Below are 27,463 nucleotides of genomic sequence, written 5' to 3'. Positions count from 1 at the left end.
TGGTGCACAGCAGCTTGAGCAGTTCAAGACAATCGGTCCCAAACAAGCCTTTGTGGGTTTATCCCAATTAAGCTCTTAGATAAACCACTCTTTCCAAACTATAGCTGAATGTCACTCACACCAGCAGGCACAGAAACCCTGATGGGTGGTTTGCTTCCTCCTAATTACAGGAGCATGTTCAGGTTTTAATGACATGGTGTTTCAAACCCATAGCAGTGGCCAGCGGCAGGAGGGTTTTGGCAGCAAGCAGCAGGCCTGGGGGACACCTGGGAGAGCCCCACACCACACAGCCACCAAAACACAGCACCATCAGGTACCTCCAGAGCAAAGGTAAAGGTGACGTCCAGTCAGTCTGTAGGGGAAGTCAGCTCACTTTAGGCACTTAACTGAGACAACCAGATCAGGAGCATCATCTCTCTCAGCTTCCAGAAGAGGCTTGAGATAAAGACTCCAGATTTATGTTCAGGTTGGAGAAGAGAAGGCTCCTTAAGCGGAGACATTAGAGCAGCTCCCAGTGCCTAAAGGGGCTACAAGAAAACCAGAGAGGAGCTTTGGACAAGGCCCTGTAGGTACAGGAAAGGGGAATGGCTTTAACCTGCCAGAGTGAAGATTGAGATGAGCTCTTAGGCAGAAGCTCTTCTCTGTGAGGGTGCCGAGGCGCTGGCACAGGGTGCCCAGAGAAGCTGTGGCTGCCCCATCCCTGGCAGTGTTCAAGGCCAGGTTGGACACAGGGGCTTGGAACAACCTGCTTTAGTGGAAGGCGTCCCTGCCCATCGCAGGGAGTGGAGCTGGAGGAGTTTTAAGGTCCCTTCAACCCAAACCAGTCCGGGATTCTATGAATCCATTCAATACACAGTGTGTGTGTAGGTGTGTGTATAGTGGGCGTGAAACTGGGCCTTTCTGCTACAGTTTGATACCACTCTGAAGTTAGCAAAACTGTAACTCTTACCATGGCAAGAAGTAGCAGCTTTTCCCGGTTAAACAGTGGCAAAATTAACCATGCTTCAGGAAAAAGCCACCAAACTCAGTCTCCCTGGCAAGACCAGCCTCATCAGGAGATACCACAGCCAACCTGCACACCTCTGGAGCAAACCCTTGACTTCCTCAGTCCAGGAGCAGAATCCAAGAGGGGCATTTGCTTCATCTGCACCAGGTTAAAAGGGTCTGGCTTGAACCACCCAAGTAGACCTGGCCTCCTGCCCCCGACATGAGCCTGGAGTACCAGACTTCACCAGGAAATGGATTCTCCCTGAACCTCCTTCACAAGAAAAGCACAAGCACCTCATAAAGCTGTTTCACCATCAGCACTGCTTAATGCTTGTTTCACTGCTGTTTGTCTCTTACATTCTTAGTGCAGTGCAAAGCAGATCATTTGGGATCAGTGAGACATGTGAATTGCATCACGCAAGGAAGCTGCAGCCACAGAAACCACTTGCTGGTAGGAGAGAAGGTGGAACAGCAAACGCCTTAAAGGGCCCTGTTTAGGTACATAAATAAATAAAGAAACAGAAGTGACTTCACCACAAGAACTGCCCAGGAGAGATCATGGCAAGTATGAGGAGTACTTGCATCAAGAAATAAACAGAAAAATGGAGGACTAACCTGCAAATCAGACACTTTCCTACAAAAGTTTCTGTTTGAGGCTGGGGTTTGTTTGAACACTGCATTCAACAGAGCTCTAAACACCTTGGAATCCAGAGGCTGTCCCAGAGGGAATCCCTCACAGCCCAGCAGAAGCAGGTCAGGCTGGCTGTGAGCTGCAGTCATGCCTGTACTGTAGGCTCTTCTTGCTGGGTACAGCAGCCTGCTCTGAGCTCTCTTCTGCCACAGACCCACTCCTATCGCTTCCAGAGTGGCCCATTTAAAACCAGCCTGTGTAACTCTGCAGTTACCTTCCTCTCCAGGGGTGCAGTGCACATACCTTTACAAACAGTGATGTCTGTGAGGTAGGAACCTGCTCAACCCCCAGGCCAGGCAGTCAATGTCAGGGGAAGGTGGCTGTACGGAGCAGCACAGCAATTCTTGTCATTCCTACCACAGAGGCACAGAGCCTCCCTGACCAGCTCGGATTCAGTTACTACTATCTCTACACTTTTGTTACTATCTTCTAGTCATGAGAAGTTGATCACCACCCTCCAGAACACTGAGCTCCACTGGCATGTTTCCTGTTTGTTCAATAACATGTTCTCATGTGTAACTCTGTCCCCCATCCTTGTGCTGAAGGTGGAAGGAAGGTGACTAACCTATCAATGCTGTGGGCCTTTGCCAAGGTGACAGAAAACTAAAGCTCCAGTAGAGACTGAGCAGAGCTGTGATGAGTAGAAGGGTGTAAAACCACTACACCCATTTGTTACAAGGGAATCAAACTGGTTTTTCATGAGGTGTCATTACGAAGTATGCCAGACCTCACCTTCCTAATAGCAGGTAGCAGAACAGAATCATAGATCCTGGACTATTTAGGGCTAGAATACACTAATCTCACCCATGGTCATGAAGACACACCTGCATAGGAGGTCAGGAGCTCTCAGCACCGAGACAAAAACAGCTTGTCAGCAGAGGCAGGGCAGAAGAGCAGCCACGGCTCAGTGCCAGGCTGATGGCATTGCAAAGGCAGGAAAGCAACATGTGCAATCAGGTAGCAGAAACACCACAAACATGCCCTGCTACAAGCAGTGAGATGCTTATTTATTTCTCATCACCAGCTCAGCAAGCTTCCTCCAGGCTCCCAGGCTTGCTTTCCTTCTCCCATAATAAGCACTGAGTTGCACCATCACTTACATCTGTGGAGCTGGCACTTGCCAAAGGCTTGCCCAAGCCTTAGTGAAACTCAGTAAACGGAGCAGGGCCCGGCCCACTTGTGCCGTTTGGCTCTGCAGTGCTGAAGGGTGTGGAAGCTCCTACTGGTGCTTGGGGATCACCACATCAGCACATCTGAGTAACCTATGTGAGGATCTGCTGAGCCAAAGGGGCCCTTTCCACAGCTTCAGAGGGCTGTCTGAGCAGCAGTCATGCTGGAAGTCACTGGAGATGCTGAGCTTCCACAGTGTAACATCACACACATGGACTGGTTTGTGTTGGAAGGGACCATAAAGCTCATCCAGTTCCAATCCCCTGCTATGGGCAGGGACACCTTCCACTAGAGCAGGCTTTTCCAAGCCCCATCCAACCTGGCTTTTATCCTCCACCTGAACCCTCCTACTTATCTACCTTAGGCTTGACTTAAGTCAGTCCCTCTGTAAGGGGGAATGTGGGTTTCTTGGTTACTTTAACTCCACCTAAAAAAGCACTTTCATTCCTCTCTTCCCTTTCTCTAGGGTAAGCAATAGAATATCTTCTTTATCTCTCCCACTGCTTGTCAAACCAAAACCAGTCTCAGGTCAGCAAAACTAGGAGCTGCAGGAGGAAGCAGCCTGGAAAGCAAAGTGAGAGATAAGAAGTTTGTCAAGAGCACTATAGGAAAGTGTTTGAAGTCTTCAGCAGCTCCTGCTGAGCATTACTAGAACAACAGACTGCATCTGCCCCTAGGTATTTGGAAGATGTCGATAATGGCAGTTTTGCTCTGCAGCTCCTGCTCACTTGCCTGCTCACACACACACACACACACACACACACAAGATAGAGGTTGTGAAGAGGTGGCAAGATGAATAAATCACAGGCAGGAAAGTGCAGAACAATCTCTTTGGCTTGCACAGAAAACACAAGATGGGACTTATGCAGGTGCTTATTAGAGAACATGAGTTGAAAGAAGGAGGCTGGATCAGGGATAGAGGAAGCTGTGGATAAAGCAAGGCACCTTCTATTTTGTGGCCAGGGAATACAGGCAGAGCACAGCCAGACTCCACCACAGCAACAAGGCCTGTTTACTCCTGGTTTGGAAAACAGAAGCCAGTGAGCCTGCCAGAAGAAATTCTGGGAACTGACCTAATTACATAGGGAGTACCAAGTCAAACAGACTTCAGCATGATGCAATGCCCCCTCCCATGCCCAGCTCTGGGAACTGCTCACCCCTATGCAAGCAAAACCTCTGGTTTACCCTTCTTGGATGAACCAGACATGTGAGGGAAACCATGGTGCTCCGTATCAGCAGACCTGCCCTTCCAGTGCCTCTTGTTTCCGTGGCGCCTTCTGGTTGATACCTTCACCTCTTACCTTGACAGTCCTCCAAAGATGAGGGGAGATGAGTAACTTGCCACTGCAACTGTGTCCAAGGACCGATACAGGCATTTTTGGGCCTGACTGAATCTATACGGCAGATCTAACTGGGAAATGCCATCTAGAGGTCAGAATGTGCTTTTACCTGTTTTTGTATGATCGACTTCAAGCAGCGGTAGCGTTTGCTCCTCTCGCTTCAGCATAACCTTATTCTCTCATCATCTCTGTGTGAGGGCAGCATTGTACCTGCTTCACAGACGAGGAGCTGAAGTTCTCTGCTGTGCACCATGAGCCCCAACAGTTCTTTTCCTATGTCACTATATATATATAGAGTACCAGTACACACTTAAGAGAACCAGCGAGGGAAGAAAGGGTCCTTCCACTGACACTGAATTTGTGCTGGCACATGGATGGATCACGGAGGTTAACACAGCTTAGGTCTTTGAAAGCAGCAGCTGTGTCCCACTGAAATGGGATGTGGGATGACACAAGCAGATTCCAGAAATGTAGCAAGCACAGGGCTTGTTCTCTGAACTCCAGAATTCAAGCTTTAACAATCTAACTCTAGAGGCTTGGACAGAGGGGAAGGAACAAAGAAAAGGCCAAGTGAGTGACCAGTGCAAACCAGAACTGTGTGATTTGGATGGCATTCACTTTAAGATCCAGCAAGGCAAAGGTTAGTAAGACTGGTTACCTGGTAAAGCAGCAGGTAAGTGTCTAGAAGGAAAACAGCCCAACATAAAACTCCCCAGAGAGCAGCCAGAAGTCAAAATAAAGCTCTTTTTTTGAGGACACCAGAAGCATATTGAGCTTCCAGTTGAGGTTAAGGCTCATTGAGTGAGGCACTTCCCATACTTCTGAAATCTGAAACACCCAAACTCCTAGGGAGGCAGAACTGGCACAGAGACAAGTTCCAACTCTAACCTAGACTCTTCATCTAAAAACAAAACTGAAGCACTTAGAAAGATTACAGGGTGAAGTACACTTAATATACATGTCAAACTAAGCAGCTCAGTGAACACAGTATTATGGGAACCATCTTCTTGTGGAAATGAGCTTCTTTGATATACTAAGTGGTCAAAGCAACAAACCCCACCATTACCAGCAATAGCATGTCAGACAAGAGGAGAACTTTGTGCAGGAGGATCTTCCACCCAATGCAGCTCTTGTGGGAAGCGAGCGATGGTGCAATACTGCAAGCTGACTGATGACAGCCCCAGCAAAGTTTTCTGCCCCCTTCCAAAGGGAAAAGGTCATTCCTATCTGTGCCGAGATGATCAGAATGGGATCTGCCCTTTCAAAGACAGAACACAAACTTAGGAGTTGATGCCTTCTTGATTTATTTGGGTCTTTTTGAATAGAAACAGGCTCCTGCAGAAAGAAAGGCAAATGCTTCCTCACAAAGACAGGACCCATATGCCTATTCTCAGGTTTCCTCATGATATCTTAGTAAGAAGTCAAATCACCCATCAGTCCCGGAGGGAATAACAAAATTAGCTTCAGTGATTTAAGAGGTGGTGGCAGGACTCCTTTTTGGTGGCCTCTCTTTCATTGCTCTTATATAGGAAAAAGCCAAACCACAGAGGAACCAGCGGTGGGAAGTATTTCATTGAGAAGAGGTGGCTGTGATCACCAGAGCAACAAAACAGAGGACAAGGGTGGAGAGAGGAATGCTGATGTGCTGGGTTGGGATTGAAGAGGGCACAGCAGAGTGTTTATTCATAGTCCAGAGGGTTCAGCTTCTTGTTTCAAAACAAGAAGTCACATCAAAGAACTGTTAGAACAGCTCCTACAGGAGCTTTCATTTCAACCCAGATAAGAGCCATCTTGGTAACAGCGAGAGGGAAGAAGGACTTCTCTGGACTCTGTTCCAGAGAATTAGTGAGATTTGGCTTATTGTTCATGTTAAGATGTCAAAGCAATTCTGAAAATCAAGTAGAAAAGAATCCCTGTAGGGCTCCTCAGGCCTTGGCCCGGCGTAGATGAGGGTAGCTCTGCACAGTCCTCTCTATTGCTTCATCCAGGCTCACCACTGGTGTGTAGCCCATGGCTCTTTTAGCCCGGTCACAGCTGTAGTAGTGGAAGGTTCCAGCTAATGCCACTCGCATAGGGGTGAACGTGGCCTTGATGGTGACCAGTGGACTCAGCAGCCACAGCACCAGAGACAGGACCAGGGCCAGGTAATACGCCAGCCAGTAGGGAATGTGGTACTTGGGAGCATCGTAGTTCAAGCCAGTCAAGATACGGGACATGAAAGCCCAGAAAGGAATTGGTTCATCATTTGTGATATGAAATGCCTGGAAGAGAGGAAGACAAAAAGCCAAGTGATAAAATCATTGTGGTTTTCACAAACTGGTCTCTGTGATGGCCCATCTCATGCTCATGCTGAGGAGAACTGACATCCCTGACTTGACTGAGACCATGAGAAACTGCTTTGTGCTCACCACCTCTGTACGGAAAGCGATGAAGCCCTCCTTGGCTAGGAAGGCAGCTACTGCTGACACTCCAGAGGTCAGGATCACTTGTAAAAGGTCAAACTGAATGACACAGCACAATGCAAACACATAAAAGTACATAGACCAGAGCATGGCAGTGCCATAGAGATCTAGAAAAGTTTCTCCTGCTTTGAACTCTATTGTAAAAACTAAATAACTATGTTTATCATGCACACATCTTGGCTGCCCACAATTCTGCCTGTATTTCCTTTCACAAGGAGTTTTATAGCATAAAATTAAAGTATAGACCTACATCTTAGCCCATGTGGTTGAATGCAATGGTCACCACATGGACAACCATTCATTATAGCCATAGACAGAAAAACCCTGACCCATTTGCGCACTGGTTCCACTCATCTCCACAACAGAGGTTCAGGACAAACAGTGCCATGAATTACAGAACAGATGCATAAAGCCCGTACCTGGCTTGCAAATGAAGGTTGTCTGAGGGGCACCCGCTCCCCTCCCCAGGTCCTTCCTTACCTTCCCACACAGGGGAGAGCCCTTCTGAAGATTTTCTGCAGCCAGGATGTGTCCATGGACCACATTCTCCACATAGGTGAAGTCTACCAAGTTCTTTCCATCCCTGCACAGACAAAAGGAAAAAGATTAGCCCCAAGGCAAGTTAGGCTGAAAGTCTGCCAAAGGAAGGACTTCCTCACAAGGTATATTTGTTCCAAGTTTCTTCTCCCACTTTCTTATGCTGCAACTTCAGGCCATACCATGTCAGAGAGATGAAATCACTGCATATGGTTTTAGAGATAGGAAAGGCTGTTATTGGCTCAGCTCTTGTCTCCAACTTCATGTTCCTGTAACAGTACCAGCTCTAAACCTCACAAGTTAACCGGGTTTTTAGGTGTTGCAGATCCTACAGGGTCGGAGTGATTCAAAGAAGCAGAACAAATAGAAACAGAGAGCAGAGAACAGAAACCAGCACAGACAGAGTCACTTAAGGACAAGCTTTCAATTATGAAATCCTTGGCTCGGGAAGTTCTCCCTCACTCCCTCAATGAGCCAACTTCAGCCCTGGCTGAAAGAGATTCAAACCACTGTGTTTCTACCCAGGTACAGAAAGTGAATCTGCACATCACTTTCAAGAGCCTAGCTAAATCAAACCAATAGTCTGTTACAAAACCACTACTCATTTGGCCATAAACCAGTATTGCTGCAATCCAGCATTTTGAGAAAGAGTGATTTTCATTTCCTGCATTCATGGATGAGTAACTATTTTATTTGCTTTCTTAGAAGGGATGTACAGGCTGTAGCTGTAGGAATATTCAGATGAGGAATGCAGGTTTGAGCTGGAAGAGAATGCAGACTTGCAAAAAGTGGAAACCTTGAGTTTGTGTAGGTTTGCTTCTCTCAGAGCAATCTAAGAGATCAATTCAGATTCGAGCTGTGAGGAAGACTGAGAACCAAACACCTCCTAGAATCCAACACCAAAACCCACACAACCCTATTCCCTTCTTTTCACCCCAAGCACATATTCATGGCTGCACATATACACACAAACTAGCTTCTTTCATGGATTACAAGTCTATTATAGATTAAAGAGCATATTTCTTCTCAAGAGCATAATACAATCAATAAAAATATCCTCAGTAGTAGCTTGAACTATTTCTTGCTCTAAACTTTCAGCTAGAAGCTCTGCCAGGCTTAATAACAAGGCAAATACCTTTGATCTTACAAGCAGAGATATTCAAACACTGCCATTGAGGCCTTTTAATTGCTAACAGAAGGGTGTATTAATTAAATTAACAGCAACTAATCTGAGCTCTCTCATATTTAAAATGACAGCTCTTTAGACAATACAAAGCAGCTCAAGCTACCTCAGCTGTCCCCACTGATAGTCTTTTTGCACTATGAAGCAAAAGGATTGTTTAAAAGAGAATCCTGAATCACAAGTGATAAATCAACTCCAACCCCCCCATCGACTCCTTTCCATGCCACAACAGCAGCTTTAATTGAATAACAGATTTAATATTATTCCTTTCCAAAAAGGCTTTGTAGGTTGAGCATTAGTTTTAACAAAAGCTATTAAAGGACTGAGCCTTCCTCACCCAATGATGAACTTCATCTTGCCACTCTTAGCTGCTTCAACGAGGATGGGAACCAGCTGAGGGTCTCTAGGACCAAATATCCCATGGGGACGAATAGCAGTAGTGAGGAAGTCATTGCCTGGGTCATTTGCACTGAGCACTTCCTGTAGGAAAAAAGAGAAAGCCAGATCAGGAGAGAAAGGCTGAGAAGAAAAATACAACTTCATAATACATTCCCAGATCATCACTAAGGGGTGGGTGCTCCCTCATCTCCTTGAAAAGGCATCAGTGGAAGAAACAGTCTGTCCATCTCTTTATAAGAGATCCTTCCTTTGTTCCCATGTCTTCTCCCACTCCTCTTGAATGAGAAAAACAGACAAAAATCTGTCCTCATTACTGAACGCTTCATGAATTGACAGACAAAGGAAGGGGACTCCTCACCTCTCTCATTTAACACCACAGAAATCAGGGGAGCTTTGAAAGTTCCTTCTCTCCACTGGAGAAAAGAAGGACACTGAGCAATTCCATCTCTCTCTCATCCATCAATGGATGATTTCCACCATAGGCCTCCTCAACCCGATTCAGAAGGGGTGTGATCACACCTTCCTGCAGCACCAAGTGCTAAGGACATTTAGCCAGGCATCTTTGAAGATGATTTAATTCTACTGGGAGTTTGCAAATGCTGTGCTCTACTTATTTTTAACAGCTGCTGCATTTTCCATTAAAAATCCAAGAACAACCCAAATAAACACTAACGCTTTCAGTGTTTCACCCCAAAGATGTCATTACTACTTTTAGAAGGGCAGTTTTAAGCACTGTGAAGAACAGTGTTGTTTGTATTATGACAAATACCTTCTCCTGGAGGATCTTCGTCTCTGTGTAATAGTCGATGGGTTTTTTTGCATATGGGAGATCTTCTGACCCATTTTTTATGTCTGTGCCCTCGAAAACAACACTGGCACTGCTGGTTAACACCAGCCTCTGCAAGAGATGCAAGAAAACAGCTGTTTAAAGCCCAAGGCAAAAGGGTACTTATTTACAAAGGCAGAGTAAAGACAGGAAGATGTTTAATCAACTGAGATAGTACTAAGTGCAGAAGAACATGGACTTGCAGGAGATAATCTGAAACTGCAGGAAAGAAAACTGCCACTCTTTCAATCGAATTATTTAGTGCTACTTAAAGGAGATTGAAGCATTTCAACTAGCACCCAAGACATCTCCAGGAAATCACAGCACCCACTTGGCACATTTCAGCCCTTAACATGAGTGTTTTTAAGGTATATTCACTCATCTTGATGGTAACAATAGTGCAGAGATTAAACCAGAAAAGAATTCTTATCTTGGATGTTTTTGTACACCAGGGGATCCAAACCAGAATGTCAGTGATGTCTTGGAGTAATCAGAAACATGTGGGTTTAAACAGGATTTACATTGTAATAGAAAGAAGACCAGATCCAACAAAGTTCCAACAGGATGGAACTCCTCACTCTGACAGAATCCAGACTAAGCCTGAAGGAAAACACCCCATGGCCCATTTGCTACAACAGCTCATTGCATGAGGGGGGAAACCACCCCAGCAAATAACAGACTCTGGGCTGGGAGGCCTGGGTGATATACACCAGTTAATTGTAGACATTAGCACTGCTGCATTTGCACTGGTTTTCCCCGGCTCTTTCTTTCATTGGCAAATGACTTTCTAAACCAAATTAGACTGGCTTATGGCACAAGTGTGTTTCTTCTCATTGTATGTTAAAGAATTCATGTAGGTAATAGATATCATGAACACTTCCAGTGCTGGAAAAGCTCTCTTCAGAACCATCCCCTTATTTCAGCATGAGGGAACACCCTTGTGGGTGATCTCCTGTGGGTGATTCCCAGATGTCTGGTAGGACAAATTTTAATGAATGCTTTTCCTGCAGTCAGGAATATTGCCATGAGTGGGTTTTCTGTGGCAAACATGGCCTGAGCTTACACCAGACGCTAAGCAGGAGACCGAGTTTCTTCTACTAATTTCCACACAACAAGACGGTACTTGCTATCTCAGAGACCTCTATCCCTCTCTCAAACTAGACTGAAATTGGTCCATGCTGCAACTGTTATAAAGTCACATCAGCAGCTTATAGTCTCTATATGCTTTTCTTTCCTTACCTGCACTCCAGCTTCTTTGCAGGCTTCAATGACAGCTTTGGTTCCCATAAAGTTCACCTTATAAAACAGTTCCCTGTTGTCACTTGAAGGTGCTGGCGATGCACAGTGAAATGCCACCGACACACCTTGTAGAGCTGGGAGCAAAGCCTGGAGGAGACATCACATGAGACAGCAGTGAAGCAACAGCAGCACCACTCAGAAAGAGGAAGAAAATAAAACATGAATCCTTTTCTTATGGAAAAAACCATCACTAAATTTCAACACATGTTCCCTCCATAAAGATGAGCACCTGGAACAGGATCAGCACCCAGGATCTCCACTATGTCCTCTCCTTCTTGCTAGGCAAAACCACACTACGTATTTCCTTCCCAGGGAAGAACCTGGGAATTTTCTAAGACCTAGAGGCTACCTTGACTTAACAACCTGCAGCAGTCTCAGCGCAGGTATGAGACTCCAAATTACTGGGAGACAGGAGCTAGAAAACCCAGCAAGCAGCAGGTTTAGCAGCACCAGTACCCCATGGCACTGTCTGCATTGGTGATGACTGGCATAGAGCTCTGAGCCATGGCTCTTTACCTTTCTGGGGAGATGCCTGTTCACATCATATACAAATGTTATGCCAAGGCTCAAAGCATGGCTGAGCTAAGGCAGAAGGTCTCAGCTGACTGTTAGAAGTGATGCACTATGCTGTTCTCACGCAGCTGGGGTTAGCCAGGAGAGCACCCACACACCATTACCAACAGGGACTGTAATTACACTGTATGCCTGAGCTAAAAGTAATGCAAATCATGATACAGAAACAAGTTCTGCTCTTTTCTGCTGCAAGAAGACCTCAAGTGAATTCCTTTAAATGTTCTAGATGAAGGTTTGAAAACTGCTTTGGCTACTGGCTTCCCAGGGCATGGCTGGGGGCCATATCCACACACCCTTTACAACCTGTGCAATGCCTTCAGGTGTTTCGGTGCCTCAGGCAAGGCTCAGTAAGCTGCTCAAGGGAACATTTATTTAAACACACATCCCTTCCCTCTGCCATGCCATGTACTGTCTGTCATTAGTCTGTACCTCTTTGTCACAGAGGTCTCCCAGGAAGAACCTCACTCTGTCATTGTCAAACCTCTTCTGAATATCAAACACATTGACTGCATAACCCTTCTCCAGGAGCTGCTCCACCATGTGCTGGCCTAAGAACCCAGACCCGCCGATCACGGTACATTTCTTACCAGCCTGTGGAGACAGGGAGAAAAGCGCCTTAACATGCAGACATACACCAAAGTGCACAAGTAAACTGCTCTGAGAAATTAATATGCTGGAATTTTGCACTCATCAGTGTGTAGTTTAATTACAGGAGTCTATATTTAGGTATCAAAAGACTCTTCAATCAGTCTGTGCTTAAAAGTTCAGATACACCAATGGTCCACATGGCTCACGTGCTGGTTTGTTTCAGCAGTGGCCAAAACCAAGTGGCCAACCAAGTGGCCCCCATAGTAGTGAAGAAAAAGAGGAATGGCTCCCACAAACTCTGCCCTGTGGCAAAGCAAACGATCTGCTTCAGCCAAATGGCACAGATACTTCAGAACATTCAAAACTATCATCATTACCAAGGACAAAACCATTTTCAGACCATGTGAAACTTTAAGTTTCTCCAAGCTGAGAAAGCACAGGTCAAGGCAAGGATTGCCCTTTTCAGTCAGCCATTGGCTCTTCCTTCCTTTCAAGCTTGTTCAAATAAATGGCTATAGTCACTAATAGATTCCAGTCTGGTCACTCATGTAACTGAACTGAGACTAAGACCTCACCATCAACACAAAACATGCAAGCAATGAGTCTGAGGAAGCTTTCATACAAAGAATGCTCTGTCCTGGTTGGAAATAGGTTTGCTCCTTATTGTTGCTACACAAAGCCCCACCTCTGCAGTTACACTATCAGGCTGAAGGGATTTTTAACCCAGTGAGACCACAGAAAAACAACAGTTACTCAAAAGTTTCCAAGTGCTACACCCTTAAACAAAGGTTCTACTGCAAAGTGTCAATTACACACACCAGAAATTAGAGGAGCGCAGCACTGCTGCTCAGTCACATTAAAGCATAACCAGTTATTTAGAATGGTGCATGCAAAGTACAATACGATTCAAATCATTAAAATAAAGCTCTAACGGGTTGGCCAAATCTGTGTGGGTTTGATAGTTGTAAGAAAACAGACAGAGAAAGCATATGTGAGTTTAAGGACCCTCTGCAGCTCACTCTCTGACTACATCAGTTTTGCGCATGCTTTGCTCTTCAGCTCCCTGATTCTCTAAAGTCAGTCACACTCCGCTGCAGTGTCCTCTCCCCAGGTGTACCTTCTTCAGAGGCAGCCACTCCATTCCATCAGTATTTCTACTTGCCCCGCTCTGTGTCCTTTCTTCTAAGGGTCCTTCCAACCCAAACCAATCCAATCCTATGATTCCAGCTCATTCTTCATCAACTGACAGCATCCCAGCTGCGCATCACACTTGAATGTGCTGAACAGTGCTCGACCGTGGCAGAACAACGCCCTCTAGCCCTAATTATCAGAATCATTTTCTGCCAGCACAGATGAGACCATCCAGGTGCTTCTGGAATGATAGTTTTCCACTCCCTCAGCTACACTAGCGGTATTCTAAATGGTGATGAACAGCAGGGTATTTAGATAACCTTTAGTGCACTTTTAAGACACACAGTCTAGTGCACACCTCTTGGAAAAGGACCAAATGAACCAACTCGATGACCAGAGTCAGTGTAACTGCAGCTAAGGTGGTTGCACCTGGATTCATGAGCAGGTAGAAAGCCAGGCTAACCAGGATTATACTGAGTTTAGGATATGAATTACTACCTAACTAGTGTTGTGCTGTGAAGATATGACAGCTTGCTCACACTCCACCAGGATACTACATTGGGTTTTCTGTTTCTTTGTTTCCTAACTATCAGAGATTCACTGGTCCTCAGTAAGCTTCACATGGATTCGTAAGAAAATAGTTCACTAGGTAGAAATGTCTCTATAAACAAGAGCCACAGGTAATGCAACAGAATAGTTGAGTAAATTGTACTCCTAAGAGCAATATCCAAACACCTTTCTGAGCTAGGCAAAATGTTACTCTTTCCATGTTCTAACTTCCTGTACTCAATGCAGCAACCATAGAGATGTTACAATGGCATGGTAGATCTCAGGGACCTCAGCTGGGCCTTTATAACAAAGAATACGTTATAAAGCATGTAGAAATGCTCCTGGAGTAGCTAAACTTCCAGCCCTATTGATCTGGCACTGACAAAGCTGCTGGTGTACTTTGGGGGCTGGAGCATTCCAGGAGGTCTTTGGAACTAACAACAGCAAATGATTCCTTAGAAAAATCCCATTTTCCTTGCCAGTATCTCTACTAATGCAGGAACAGTCTCACATCTTCCAACACTCAGAAGTATTTATGAAAATGTTTCTGCAAGACAAATCTTCATAGAGCATCATTTAAATCCTCAACTCACTGATCTGAGGCGTGTGGCCATTTCCCAGGTGATTCACTCTCAACCCAATTCCTTTAAGAAAGAAGAGAATTATTTCATTACAATACTTTTTAACATGTTTATAGTTATAGAAATCCAGGTTGGAAGCCATTGCACTAAAGCAGAAGCATGAGAAGAGGTAATTCTCCCTGCCCTACCAAACAAAATAAGCAATACAAGAGTAACAGTGACATGAAGCAGCTTTCTCAAAGGCATACTTTTAATATCATAAAATACCTTTATAACAAAGGCAACATCTTATTTTAAATGCTTGTGTTAACTTCACAGACTTCCTTTAAGTCTTAATATTTACATCCCAAACAACATGAACACAACTTCAGGTTTTGGCAACGTCCTCTTCAAATATACAGTTGTTCAAGAACAAAATAAACTCGAGTTCAAGCATTTCAGCAGCACCAAGCCCACCTGTTCCAAAGCAACAGGCACAGCACATCCAGCTTCTCCCACCCCGGCTTCCTTCACCCCTTCCTCACCCCTCAGCCCCTACTCCCAGCACCTCAGGCCCCAGCTGCCCACTCCACACACCCACAAGCTACCCTTTTACCCTCATCGCCTCACACAACCCCCACCTTCTCCGCCCCCAGCCTGCCCTTCCACACACCCCTCACCCTTCCCTAAGCCCGAGCCCTCTTCACAGCCCTGCAGCCCTCCTCAGCTTCCCTCCCCACACACCCGACGCCATGTTTCCTTCAGCCCCCTCAGCCCCTTCAGCCCCGTTAGCTCCACGGTCCCCACAACCTATCCCTATATCTCTGTCCCTGCCCGTTCTCTCTATCCCTGCCCGTTCTCTCTATCCCTGCCCGTTCTCTCTATCCCTGCCCGTTCTCTCTATCCCTGCCCGTTCTCTCTATCCCTGCCCGTTCTCTCTATCCCTGCCCGTTCTCTCTATCCCTGCCCGTTCTCTCTATCCCTGCCCGTTCTCTCTATCCCTGCCCCTCTGCAGCTCCCAGGCCCTCCGCAGCCCTTCCAGGCCCCCTCACACCGACCCTGCCCCACTCACCACACCGGCGCCCCTCACACACTCCACCACCCGCCCTCACGCCCGGTCCGGCTCCGCCCATCTCTTCACGCCCACCAATCAGCGCAGACGCTTCCAGCAGACCCCGCCCACTCCGCCGGCTCCCGCCACTTCTGCTCCCCCGCGCTCTGGGCTGAGCATCGCGTTAGGTGCCTGTCGCTCGCTGATTGGTCAGTGGCCTCTTCCCTAAGACCAATCGCGTTGACAGAAGAGGAACAGGCTCTTCCCTCCTCACGTCAGTCACCTCTTGGACCCGCCTCAGTCACCTGTTGGCCAATAGCAATTGTCCAAGCATCTCCCAATAGGAGCAAGGGTTGCCATGGCAGCGGCGTGGGGCCATTAGCCAATGAGAAAGCGCAACTGCCAGGACCGGAGCCGCCGCCGGGCAGCGGCCACAGGGATGGTGAGTGCGGCCCGGCCCGGCCCGGGGGCGGCCTCAAGGCCTGCCCTGCTTCGCTCCGCTCCCGCTTCCCGGTGCCGCGGCCACGCTGGGGGCTGAGGCTGCCGCTGCCCTGCGGGTCTCACCCACCCTTCACGGGGCGACGCGGCGTGATCCTCTTTGCTCTTGTGTTGCTGCGCCAAGGCCTCCAGCTTGCCGAAGCCCTCGCAGGGAGGCGCGACCCAGGGGAAGAAAGCGAACCCCACGCTGGAGCTCACCGAGGAGGAGAAGCGGGATATCCGAGAGGCTTTCGACCTGTTTGACACGGATGGCACTGGGTACGTGGATGTTAAGGAGCTAAAGGTAAGACTGTGCCTAGTGCTGAAAGCACAGTTCTGCTGAGGGTATGAATAATAGGGGCATAAACACCTAAATGTCCTTAAACGGGAGAGATATCCCCCCCCCCGGCTTAAAACGCTGTTGTCAACAGGTCCATTTGTCTCTCATTGTAGCTCTGTCCTGCTGCTACCACGTGTCTCCAGGGCTGGGCTGGCCAAAGTACATGGATAGTTCTGTATTTCTGTACCATCACCTCCTCTGTTACTAAAACATCAAAAAAGGGTTGTGCCTATTAAAAATGTGGTTTTTTTCCCTGCTTGTGTGTTGCTGAGGACTGCTGCTTTACAAATGGGGTTATCCGAGCTATGGAACACACCGGTGGGAATTGTTTTCATGCTTTTATTTATTGCAAAACGTTTTCAGTCCCTCCCCACCCCTGTCCTGTTGGAAGAATAGTAACCAATAAATCAGGAGTTACTTTGCTTTCAGAATTTGCCTTTCCTCTTTGCAGCTGGATATCTGTGTACTTGAGACCATGGAAAGAGAGAGAGCCGATTCCAACTTGCCACTTGTGCCTTTATCAGAGGAACTAAGACTAAAGCATGTAGGTGGGCACTGGTCACCAAGTGAAGGCATCCTCTGGTGCTCTGCTTATAGGACTGTTGTCAAAGGCACAGAGTGTTTGAGCTGTGTTTTCCCAACATCCATTGGAAAACATTTTTGTCACTAGAATAAAAAAAAGTCAACTGATTGAAGTTCCCTGAGGTCTCTCATCTTCAAACCTCCCACGTTTGTGCCATCAGATCTGCTTGTTAGAGTCCAGCAGAGCTGCAGGTGTGATGGAAGCTTCTTTCATAGTCACTTGGCTTGAAGTTGGTTGAGACACTTCTGGGTGTCCCATTTACCATCTTGCTTACAATAGGCCCTGAAATAAGCTTTATTATCACTACTGCTATTCCTCAGTATCTTGTTCCTCGTTGCAAAGGGAACACTGGTAGCAATTCCCCTGACAGGAATGGCATAACATTCAGTTTTCCAGCAGCCTTGGAAATTGCTCTCCACAGTCCTCCGCGACAGTCTGGGATTTTTCCTTCAGCGTAAGAATGGCAGTGGCACTCTCTGAGTGCCCATCACAAGAATTTTACAAAGCACTTACCAAAATAGGCTTTTGTAAGAAAAAATCCACATTTTATCACAGAAAACACTTCTCCAATGCTCTGTTACAGAGCTTTGTCCTCCAGAGTCTCACCAGTTCTGAGCTAGGGTTGGGGGATATATTTTTTCTGGGGACATAAGACTTGGGTTTCAACGTGATGAAGTTCAACTTTCCCCCCTTTCTCCTGTGGTTCTGTTTAGAGTTTTCTATGATTTATAATTGTTTTTCGTCTTTACAGGTGTCCATGAGAGCACTTGGGTATGAACCTAGAAGAGAAGAGATCAAGAAAATGGTATCAGATATCGATAAGGAAGGAACAGGAAAAATCAGCTTCAGTGGCTTCTTAAGAGTGATAACACAGAAAATGGTATGTGACTTTGAAAAGCACTTCTGAGAGTGGTGGGGCACTTCTTGAAACATACTGAATAAAACCAGATATTAACAGTAGAAGATCCCAAATCTGAAATCCCAGGGACATCTGGCCAGCTATGAAAGAAAAAGCATCCCCTGAAGCCCTGGTTCAGGAACCCTTCACCTTTTCTACATGTGCTTCCTTCTGGCTGGGCTTGGTTAAATTTGCTCTTCAGAGAGTTTCTTAGTCTAATGCTTGTCTTTATATTGAGTGTTACCTACCACATAACCACTACTTATTCTTCCTTCTTTAAGGTTGAAAAAGATTCCAAAGAGGAGATTCTCAAAGTCTTCAAACTCTTTGATGACGATGAAACTGGTAAAATCTCTTTCAAAAACCTCAAACGTGTCGCCAGAGAGCTGGGGGAGAATCTCACGGATGAGGAGCTGCAGGTTTGTTTGAATGGGAATTACCTCAGTGAGGGAGGGAAGCTCAGGGTCAGCTTCCAGGCAGAGGCAGCAGCCACTCAGATTTAGCTGCTGTCCTCTAAAGGAATTGTTAGGAAAATCTGCCCTTCCTGGCAGGAATGGAAGAGCTCCTGTTAGGCAGGGATTTGGGATCGCTGATCTTCATGAGGGCTGGAGCACCTCTGCTGTGGAGACAGTCTGAGAGAGCTGGGCTGGTTCAGCCTGGAGAAGAAAAGGCTCCAGGGAGACCATAGAGCAGCTCCAGTGTCTAAAGGGGCTACAGGAAACCTGAAAAAGGGCTTTGGACAAGGTCCTATAGGGTCAGGACAAAGGGGAACGGCTTTAACCTGCCAGAGGGGAGATGGAGATCAGGTATTAGGAAGAAGTCAACATTTTGTCACATAACGGGGTCTGGCGTTGTACCACTGTCCCTTCCAATGCAATGTACTAAAAAGTTGTTCTAATTCTGAATTAATCTGCTAATCCTAATCCAGTCTAACCTGGCATTGATTCCTGAACACAAATATCTTCCAGGAAATGATCGATGAAGCAGACAGAGACGGGGATGGGCAAGTGAACGAGCAGGAATTCCTGAGCATCATGAATGAGACCAGCCTTTACTGAAACAGTTTCACCTCTGTTTTGCACATATGTGTAAACATTTAATAGGCACCTCACTTTTTTACAGCCTTTATTTCTTTTCAGACAGCAAAAAATGTGGGTCAGTGTTCTTGACGTGAATGTTCTTACACTTGTGTTTGTGAGCAGTTACCAGCTGCAAACCTATTTAGGTGTAACAATGTGGCTGCTCCTTCGTGCTCATAAGATCTTTACACTCTGTGTATAGATCACATTTGTCAGTGCCGGTGTTCACACCCCTTCTCTGATTAAAACCCATGTGTCAAATGATTATGGTTTGGCAAAGAGAGGACTCAAAACCTGATAGTGCAAAGCTGTTATTCAGCAGTTGATGGTTTTAATTCAGTGCCTTGGTTTGGGTGCAGCTGCAGTGAACTATTTATATGACATATATGCAGGGCTCAGCACTTTATACTCTGTTTGACAGTGATTACCCTCCTCCCCATTTTTAGTATGTTCTTTAAAAATAAAGTAATAAGTAAATAGACTGCTGCAACTTATGGTACTGCTTCTCAGTACCCACCTTCGAAGAAATCTCTTTGCAGCAGGAGAGGAAAGTGGCCAGAGCTGCTGCTGCTGCAAACTCTGGACAGTTGCAGGAATATTCAGTGGCTTCACATATAAGATTGTATTTAAACTAAAGTGTCTTATTTTAAGCCATCGGAGTTGTGGAATGAAGCACACAAATGGCACAGCAGGCCCTCTGATCTGCTGCCAGAGAAACACCTGACTCTTTGCTTGCCCTGATTTACCCTCATGAAACCCAACACAGCTTCATTGCTTCTTTCATAGAATCCCAGACTGGTATGGGTTGGGAGGGACCCTAAAGCTCATCCAGCTCCAACCCCCTGCCATGGGCAGGGACACCTTCCACTAGAGCAGCTTGCTCCAAGCCCCATCCAACCTGGCCTTGAACAGTGCCAGGGATGGGGCAGCCACAGCTTCTCTGGGCACCCTGTGCCAGCGCCTCAGCACCCTCACAGGGAAGAGCTTCTGCCTAAGATCTAATTACCTTTACATGTGTGTGGGTTCTGGAGAAGAAAACCTGCCAAGATTAAGAACCTGTGGCCACAGTGAGCTTTTAGGAGGTGAAGTTGTCCCACCACTCTCACCCACTTTCCTACCCTGTGAATTTCCTCTTGTCACATTTTCATGAGCACACCAGGATAACATTAATCTAGAAAGGTTGGACCAGGTGACCCTTGAGGTCTCTTTCAACCTGGGATTCTGTGATTTTCTTCAAAAAGAATGTAACCTCTTCCCATTAGACCTGTATGCTAACATGGGTTTGATTCTGCTTTCATCAGTGTCACATTCATGCCCAAGTCTGGGTTCTAACAAATCCCAGCAAAACAAGTGGGTTTTGCTGCTGGGGATTTCTTCCTGTATCATTTTCCCACTCACTGGCCAACAAGTAGCACATGGAACATATCCTAATCCCAAGTAAAAGGCAAAAATGAAGCAGAATTCAGCCTATGTAAAGTGTCAGTTTTTATTCAGTAGCCCAACTGCGTTCCTGCCTTTTGCCACTAACCCATCTGTGAGGTGGAGGTGTGGGGCAGCCTTGCAGTGCTGGCAAAAATGGATGTTTGAGGAGTCTGAGACACAGACTATTCCTGTTGACACATGGCATGCTCATGTTGGGTCAGCCCAGTCACACTGACATGACCTAGGCAACTCCTCAGCCACTCTGAACCAAGGACAGTGGCTGTGCTTGAGCCCCGGGGAGACCTGGGTTTTGCATGCCAGCTCCATGCGTGCCCACACTCCAGTTCCTACCAAGCTTGCTGTCACTAAGGGCTCTGTCCTTGGCAGAACACGACAGCACTTGTATTCCTCTGGAGTTCTGCCTCCTCAGCAGCACCAGTGGCCCGATGGGGGGGAAGAACTCCGTCTGAGCAGCAGTCTGCCTGCTGAGATGTGGATGTGAGAGGGGAAGAACGTTATCTGCACTCCAGAAGAGATGGATTCTGTGGCTTTGTGGCATTCAGGCAAGTCTGACCACTTCTTTGACCATCTTTCCAATGCCATCGTAGATGTCGTGGATGGGGGCGTTGCACATGAAGGCACTGGTAGTCACCAGCTTGTTCTTCACATCCACGTGGATTTCGGTGACGTGTTTGTTCACATGCTTACAACCAAGTTCCTTCATGGTCTCTGCAGTCTTGGCGTAAGGCCATCTACAAGAAGAAAAGAGAATGAACCCTGGGTGGGAAGTTGTCATTGCACAGACTGACTGATGAAGCCAGGAATAAAAGTCTGGATTACAGGGAGATGGATGGTCCCTCCAGAAAGCCAGCTCAATAGGATCCAAATGTTCTCCTGTCAGAGGAGTTTCTCTGGGACTATAGAACCAGGAAAACCTCCACATTACAGTGGCATAGTAAAACAATTCTCCCAGGTACTTGAAAGGTTTCAACTTTTAACTGTTAAGTCCCCCCAAGGGCCCTGGTTACTAAATGCTTCACTCCAAAGGCAGCAGCTATAGCACAGTTTGTCTTTGAAGTGGTGTCTCAAAGTAAAAGCGTAACCAAAGGGTGGCTTTTGCCATGTGTTGGAGGGAAACAAGCTCCCTCCTGTTACTTCTCTTTGTTTCACTGATCCCTCTGGCATCCTCCTTCCCTACTCCTAGTAAAGGGGAGGACAGATTCCTCCTGTCCAGGAATCTTAACATTGTCCTTACTCAAACTCTTATTCCTGTATGATTCTTGCAGTGTCTTGTACCCCACATGTTAAAACACTCCCATTGCAGAAAACTGTCCAAATAAAATCAGATTTCTACTTTAACAGGAGGAACATGTAAATTACAAAGGGGGGCATTAAAAATGCTGAGTATTTGGTTTATCAGCCAGGTTAATGCATGAAACGGATCATTCTCAGAAATAAAGTTCAGCTCATCACAAGACTTTCGCTATCAGGACACGACAGGTGGGACAAGGCGCTCTATACAGCAGGGGGGCATTGCCGATTCCATGACATTCCTGGTGGGATTTCCTCTGGGCACACTGATGTTACTCACTTCTCACACTCTGTGTCATGACCCACTGTCAGCTCACAGCCTGGGAAGATCTTGGCTGCCAGCACTGGGGAAATGCAGCACAGGCCAATGGGCTTCCTGGCAGCATGGAATGCCTTCAGGACATCCTCCACCGCTTTGGAGATGACGCAGTTCTTGCCTTGGGTAGCCCAAGTACTCAGGTTTTTAGCCACTCCAAAGCCACCTGGGAGAAGAGAAACAGATTAGACTGGAAGATCAGTACTCCAGGGCAGGATTTTCCCAGGTATTACTTGGTAGGATGCTAAAATGGATTGGGTGCATGGCAGCATTTGCTCAGTGGGATAAAGGAATTAAGACCAGACAAGCTGAACGTCTGTGAGCTGACTGCCAGGAGATGAGACGTCACAGCACCTTGCTTCCCTCCAGGACTGAAGGAGAGTTATAAACGCTCTGATGAGTGCTGTGTTTCACACATAAATTCTTTTTTTTTCACCCATGGATTAGGGTGGAACATAGAATCATTGAGTCAGAATCAGCTAGGCTGGAAAAGACCTTTAAGATCATCAAGTCCTGACAAGTTTTCCCTTGTCCTTTAATCCTTGCTCCAGGCCTAATCAATCCCCACTGAACTGCACGGTCCTGATAAGGAGGTAGCATGTTGGAAGGGGAGACAGTGGGTTTGCATCCAGTGAAAGCAAAGCTCGGTAGATGGCAGGATGCTGTCCTACCTGGTATGATGAGGGCATCCAGCCCCTTGACATCCAGCTTGGCTAGGTCCTTGATGTTGCCTCGGGCTATCCTGGCACTTTCAACCAGCACATTGCGCTTCTCCTGAGTTGGCTGCCCTTTCACATGGTCCACCACATGCATCTGGTCAACATCAGGAGCATAAACCTCTGCCTGGAGAAAGAGGGGAAAAGTCTGTTATCCTTTAGCCTTGTATCCTAAGTGTGTTAAAGATGACAGGTAGTGAATGAAAACGCTTGAGTTACTTCATTAGGAAAGAAATCTATTTTCCATTCTCTATTATATTCCATTCCATTCCGTTCTGTTCTGTTCTATTCTATTCTATCCTTTGCTTTTCTTCCTTAGACCAGCATGACCGAAAAATGAAAGCAAGGGATTGAACTAACACCAGAGCTTCCTCCACTAGAGGCCTCTGCTCATCCAGGGATGAGGCAGGACTCTGCTCCCAGCTGCCAGCCTAGGGAACGGCAAGAGGGAACCGAGTGCAGCAGCTCTAGCAGGGAAGAGGCAAAATTACACAGGCAGTGAACGAAAGGTCTGGACGAGTCTCAGCTTTAAGCCGAAGAGAGAATTCCTGCTTTGAAGGCTTTGGGATTGGGTGCTCTGGCTCCGCAGCACGGGTCCATCACTACCGTGCCGTTGTATTCCCATTCCCAGGGAAAGAGCTGAGGGTGACGTTACACAGGGCTTCCCTCCCTCCTCTGCCAGGCTCGCGCAAACGGCACATTAGAACAGCTGCCTGAGGGTTGCCTCTTTTACCCCATTCAAGTTAATCTAACAAGAACTTGCCTGGTTTCAGTTCTGATCTTCCAGGGGGTCAAAAAGATGACTTTCAAACAGCCCAAACAAGCAGTAATCTTTTAGCAGAAGCAGAGAAAGGGAGTGCAAGCCAAGAAGAACTGAGAACATGCTTAGGAAAGTTTGTTTCAGGGTTTGGAAACGCTCCACACAGAGCTCCAAGCCCTCATATAACAAAGCTGTGAGGGCAGAGCAGAGCCCAGGGAGTTCCCCACGCTGGCTGCAGCATCCCCTTCACTGTGCTGCTCACTCTGACTCCAGTCACTTACACTTGGCAAACCCCATGGCAGCAATGGGGAGCTCGGGGTTTGTCCAGCAAAGCTCCATTGAGATAAGCAGCTTTGGCAAAAGAGAGGGGTTGGGAAGTAGAGCAGGACGAAAGGAGCCGGAGATGGGGTTGGTGCTGCTGGGGTGCCTCTTACCTGTGCCCCTTCCCTGCTGAGATGCACCAGCACGGCCGAGGACTCGTGGATCTCACTCCCATCGTACACCCCGCAGCCAGCCAGCACCACGGCCACTCGCTTTCCCATGGTCACAGCCGGAGCAGGAGAATTCCCAGGAGAGCCCGGACTCGCTGTGAGTCTCTGTTCAGCGCCCGGAGTCTTTTATAGCCCGATCCCTCCCCCTGGAGCAGGTGGGGCTGGGAGGGTTGGGCTCAGACTCTTCCTGGCAGGAAGGTTTTATTTCCAGTACCACAGGCAGGGCATGTCAATATTATTTGTTTCCTCAATTGGCTGCTGCTTTGCAGATCTTCTTCCCAGCACGCTGTGTCCAGAGCATCCCCAGCTGACGTGACCCGCGCAATAGAGCAGCAGTGTTTTTCCTTCCCAGCCCTCCATTTTCCGTTCTATTTCAGACCAAAGAACCAAAGTCTTTGCACATAGGATGGTACCAAAGTGAGCCTGCTCAGAGCAAGTATTCAAGACAGTGTGGTCCTCTCTGTGTCCTGGTTTTTAAACCCTACGCTCAAGCCTCAGCTTTTTAACACCAAGATTTGCCTTTCTGACCTGAATGTTCTCATCTTCATATCCCATCTCTCGAGAGCAGACGTTTTGCACTCAATTGTAGCTGTTTCCTGGCCTTTGGGTCCCAAGGTTAGAAGTGAATAACTTGATTTGTCATCAACAGCACATTAACAACATCTTTCCATGTGCCAGGAAAGTGGGAGCAGGAATTGGCAGAGCCCTGACCTCTGCAGGGGCAGATGGCAGCAAGATACACAGTGTGTGATGGGGAAAATCCCCTCCTCACCCAGACTTGCTCTTCCTTGTGCTTGCTGTGCTCTTATCTGAGATGATTATGTACCTCTCTACTTCACCTTTGCACTGTTGAAGTAACTGTGGCCCCTTGGGGCTGTCTTGCCATTCTCAGAGAACAAAAAACTTCATACAGCACACTGAGGAGTGCTCTTCAGGGGTTATTTATGAGACGTTTTCCTTGGGTCTCCACCATATTTGCAGGAGACATGAAGTATATGTATATAATGTATGTAGACAGGTATATAGACTGGAATGGGTTGCCCAAGGAAGTTGTGAATGCTCCATCCCTGGCAGTGTTCAAGGCCAGGTTGGACAGAGCCTTGGGTGCCATGGTTTAGTGTGAGGTGTCCCTGCCCGTGGCAGGGGGGTTGGAACTAGATGATCTTAAGGTCCTTTCCAACCCAAACTATTCTATGATTCTATATAATAAAGTTATACTTCATTTAGTGGTTAGTTATAGCAGGCAAGAGGAAGATCCTCATTGCTGATGCAGGTGACTTGATTTATTCCATGCACTTAAAACTAATGAACCCAGGCACCAAGTATCCCTAGTTGCTACCTATACAAGCAGGAGCAAACAGCACGTGAGAAAGGACTTGCAGTCCAGCTAATCTAACACAGGCTTTGCCTTTCAGTTACTTTTATTACCCAGAACAGGAATTAAACCATGAGATCTGTGTGGAAAACACCCAAAGCCTTTTCACTGCTTTTTGTTTTCTGCTATCCAAGGTGTTCTAACTGTATTTTAGAGACGTATCATTTCCTCTTGCTTGGAAAAGCAGGTGAATCTGAAGATAGATTCTTCCTCCTTCAGCTGGTTAGGGAGCAATCCCGTTAATGATGGAACAGAGATAGCCAGAGGTGATGATTAAAACCAACTTCATTTAGTCCTGCCTGTTGCAAACTGACTGAGCAGGTTTGCCTTACCAGTATAATCCCCCTTACCAGGTTAGGTGTAACTGGACACACTAGGCTGGTTCCAGTGCCTGCTTCCTCGTGTAATAATATCTATCTCAATCAACATATTGTACCTGAAAATCTAGCTGCCATAAACATATTCTTTGTAACACTTTTCAGCTGAGTTATTCCATTCTGTGTAGGAATGTCAGCACAAATTTATTATGGCAAAGACACCAGGCTTTAATATTAACACCTTGCTTTTAACCTGCAGTAATATTCTACTGACGATGAGTGTGGAGCAACCTTGTTGCCTCAAAGCTCTCCTGGAAGGGTGAGCACAGTTAAAGATGACTGTCCTCCAAAGCACTGAAGAAATCAGTGGAGGCATTGCAGGGATGATGCCACACAATGGGAATGTGCCATCATGCTCCAGTGGGCTGCCTAGAAGAACATCACAGCTTGATGCTGTAGGGCCTCTGCAGAGCCACCCTTGACCACCCAGTCATAGGAGTGGGAAACTCTACAATGTTCTACATCTGTCATCTTATCAAGAGGCTGAGAGTGGAATTTGCTGTAACTGGGGCTGATGGAGACATAAGCTGGGTCCTGCATGGGAACAGTCCCCACACTGGCCCATTGCTCACCAATAAAATGATGGGGGAATGTACCCAAATCCAGGCAGGTGTTGTCCCTCTTTTCCATCAGAGCTCTGTCAGCTCCCACAGAACAGTCCCCTGCCTAATTCCCACTGGATCCTGAGTCCAGTGTCCACTGCTTTCCGCTGGTAAACACCTCAATGCCCTGATCCCATATTCTCCACGGGAAGCAGTAGGAAGCTGTGAATAGGTCCATCGTGTCTCCTTTGGGATACAGCAGTGACCATGGCACTGCCTGGTATTCACTTGTTGCCTGTATAGCTCTGGAAAGCCACGAAAGCTCCTCTGAATTCATCCTCACACCAGTGGACTCCAGACTGCATCTTTGCATGTGCACCTCAGTCATGAGAGCCACTTCGGGGGAGTTCTCCATGAAGGTGGGCAGAGAGGCTGGATTAGATGGATGTGGAGTGACACACGGACAGAAGTCACCTTTAAGAGAATGGCACTGCCTCTGCCCTGGGTTTGCCCAGCACAGGACGCTGCTGCCAGACATTCAGAGCTGTGACAGGGACAAACAGCAGGACCATGGCCAGTGTTAGGAGAAATAACTGGTCCCGAGGGAGCTCTTGGGCTTGCAAAGGGCTTGTTTGCTCCAGCAAGATGGATTTGTTACAAAACCCCCTCCATTTTAACCGCTGCAATTTCCTCACTGGCAGCAGCAAAAAGGCAGCGACAGGAATAAAGCCTTGGCCTTGGTTTTCAAGTGGCCTTTTTAACAAGGGCTAATCAACAGTAAAATTAAGAGGCCCCCGGAGGGAGCTACCAGCGGCCCCGGCTGACTCACAGCGAGAAATTTATTGCGGCACGGAACTCATCTGCATTTCCTCCCGCAGGCGGAAAGGGAGCGAACAGGAGATGTTTGTAGGGAAAAGGGGTGGAGAGCAGGGAGGAACGCGGGCCAGAGGAGCTGCTTTGGTTATAAAGAGCTAGGGAAGCAGGAGAGCAGCACTTCAGCCGCTGCTGGGTCCGCAGCGGGCTCTGCGATGGCAGACAGGAAACCTGAGTCACTGCATTCCTCCATAGGGCTCTTGGGCATTTCCGCAGGTAGGGATTGAGTCTTCTTGGCATGGGAGGATGAGGTCGGGATTAGCTTGCCTGGACAACCCCCTTTCCAAAGGGGGCTAAAGAGCCTGTTTAGTCGGAATCTTCTCTGCCTGGGTAATAGCTTTTAGATCCGGAGATCCCGGTGCCTGTTCCAGCAGCCAACAAAATATTTGTCTTGGCTTTCAAGTGCTGGCCTGAAGCTTTGGACTCGATCCATCCTGGGTGGGAAGCATACCAAAACTTTTTGGTAGTCATTTTCATAAATGCTTTTGATTTGTATGCACTTTCCTTTCCTTTCCTAGCTGTTTTCTCTGCAGCCGTTTTCATAGAGTCAGAGAATC

The 27,463-nt window shown here is 47.1% G+C and overlaps 4 protein-coding genes and 1 long non-coding RNA gene across 7 annotated transcripts in view; 3 read left to right on the top strand and 2 right to left on the bottom strand.

Annotated features, from left to right (window-relative positions):
* Positions 1-27,463, top strand: part of LOC133265390 (uncharacterized) — a 396,645-nt gene that overhangs the window by 19,050 nt on the left and 350,132 nt on the right. The window lies entirely within an intron of this gene.
* NSDHL (NAD(P) dependent steroid dehydrogenase-like) lies at positions 5,476-15,391 on the bottom strand. 2 transcript variants are annotated; one of them, XM_061445818.1, is made up of 8 exons: positions 15,368-15,391; positions 14,329-14,379; positions 11,897-12,058; positions 10,835-10,981; positions 9,539-9,667; positions 8,708-8,850; positions 7,131-7,233; positions 5,476-6,449 (listed from the first exon to the last, which is right to left on the bottom strand). In XM_061445818.1, exons 2-8 carry the CDS (start codon positions 14,347-14,349, stop codon positions 6,114-6,116), a joined length of 1,041 nt encoding a protein of 346 aa, XP_061301802.1. In that variant the 5' UTR covers positions 14,350-14,379; positions 15,368-15,391; the 3' UTR covers positions 5,476-6,113. The 2 variants fall into 2 exon arrangements, with proteins under 2 accessions (XP_061301802.1, XP_061301803.1); XM_061445819.1 differs by lacking the exon at positions 9,539-9,667.
* Positions 15,048-19,377, top strand: LOC133265630 (centrin-2-like). The gene is made up of 7 exons (XM_061446377.1): positions 15,048-15,082; positions 15,311-15,555; positions 15,666-15,859; positions 15,948-16,127; positions 17,498-17,626; positions 17,926-18,063; positions 18,613-19,377. Exons 1-7 carry the CDS (start codon positions 15,048-15,050, stop codon positions 18,700-18,702), a joined length of 1,011 nt encoding a protein of 336 aa, XP_061302361.1. The 3' UTR covers positions 18,703-19,377.
* LOC133265369 (glutamine amidotransferase-like class 1 domain-containing protein 3, mitochondrial) lies at positions 20,196-23,835 on the bottom strand. The gene is made up of 4 exons (XM_061445817.1): positions 23,683-23,835; positions 22,444-22,615; positions 21,737-21,938; positions 20,196-20,897 (listed from the first exon to the last, which is right to left on the bottom strand). The coding sequence occupies exons 1-4, from the start codon at positions 23,788-23,790 to the stop codon at positions 20,705-20,707; spliced, it is 675 nt and encodes a 224-aa protein (XP_061301801.1). The 5' UTR covers positions 23,791-23,835; the 3' UTR covers positions 20,196-20,704.
* Positions 26,393-27,463, top strand: part of LOC133265377 (uncharacterized) — a 192,805-nt gene continuing 191,734 nt past the window's right edge. For both annotated transcript variants that reach the window (XR_009741938.1, XM_061445839.1), the window contains exon 1: positions 26,393-27,122. Coding sequence is in view for 1 of the 2 variants with exons in the window: in XM_061445839.1 (XP_061301823.1) it covers positions 27,062-27,122 (61 nt within the window). In the remaining variant the exon portion in view is untranslated. The remainder of the gene's footprint in view (positions 27,123-27,463) is intronic.

Source organism: Pezoporus flaviventris, unplaced genomic scaffold, assembly GCF_033815535.1.
Source record: "Pezoporus flaviventris isolate CSIRO_AGI_PZ_B2104156 unplaced genomic scaffold, CSIRO_AGI_Pfla_v1 ptg000005l, whole genome shotgun sequence".
In the NCBI taxonomy this organism is placed as follows: Eukaryota; Metazoa; Chordata; class Aves; order Psittaciformes; family Psittacidae; genus Pezoporus; species Pezoporus flaviventris.
The sequence above is the reverse complement of the archived record's forward strand: the minus strand, read 5'-3'. Positions and strand labels throughout refer to the sequence as shown.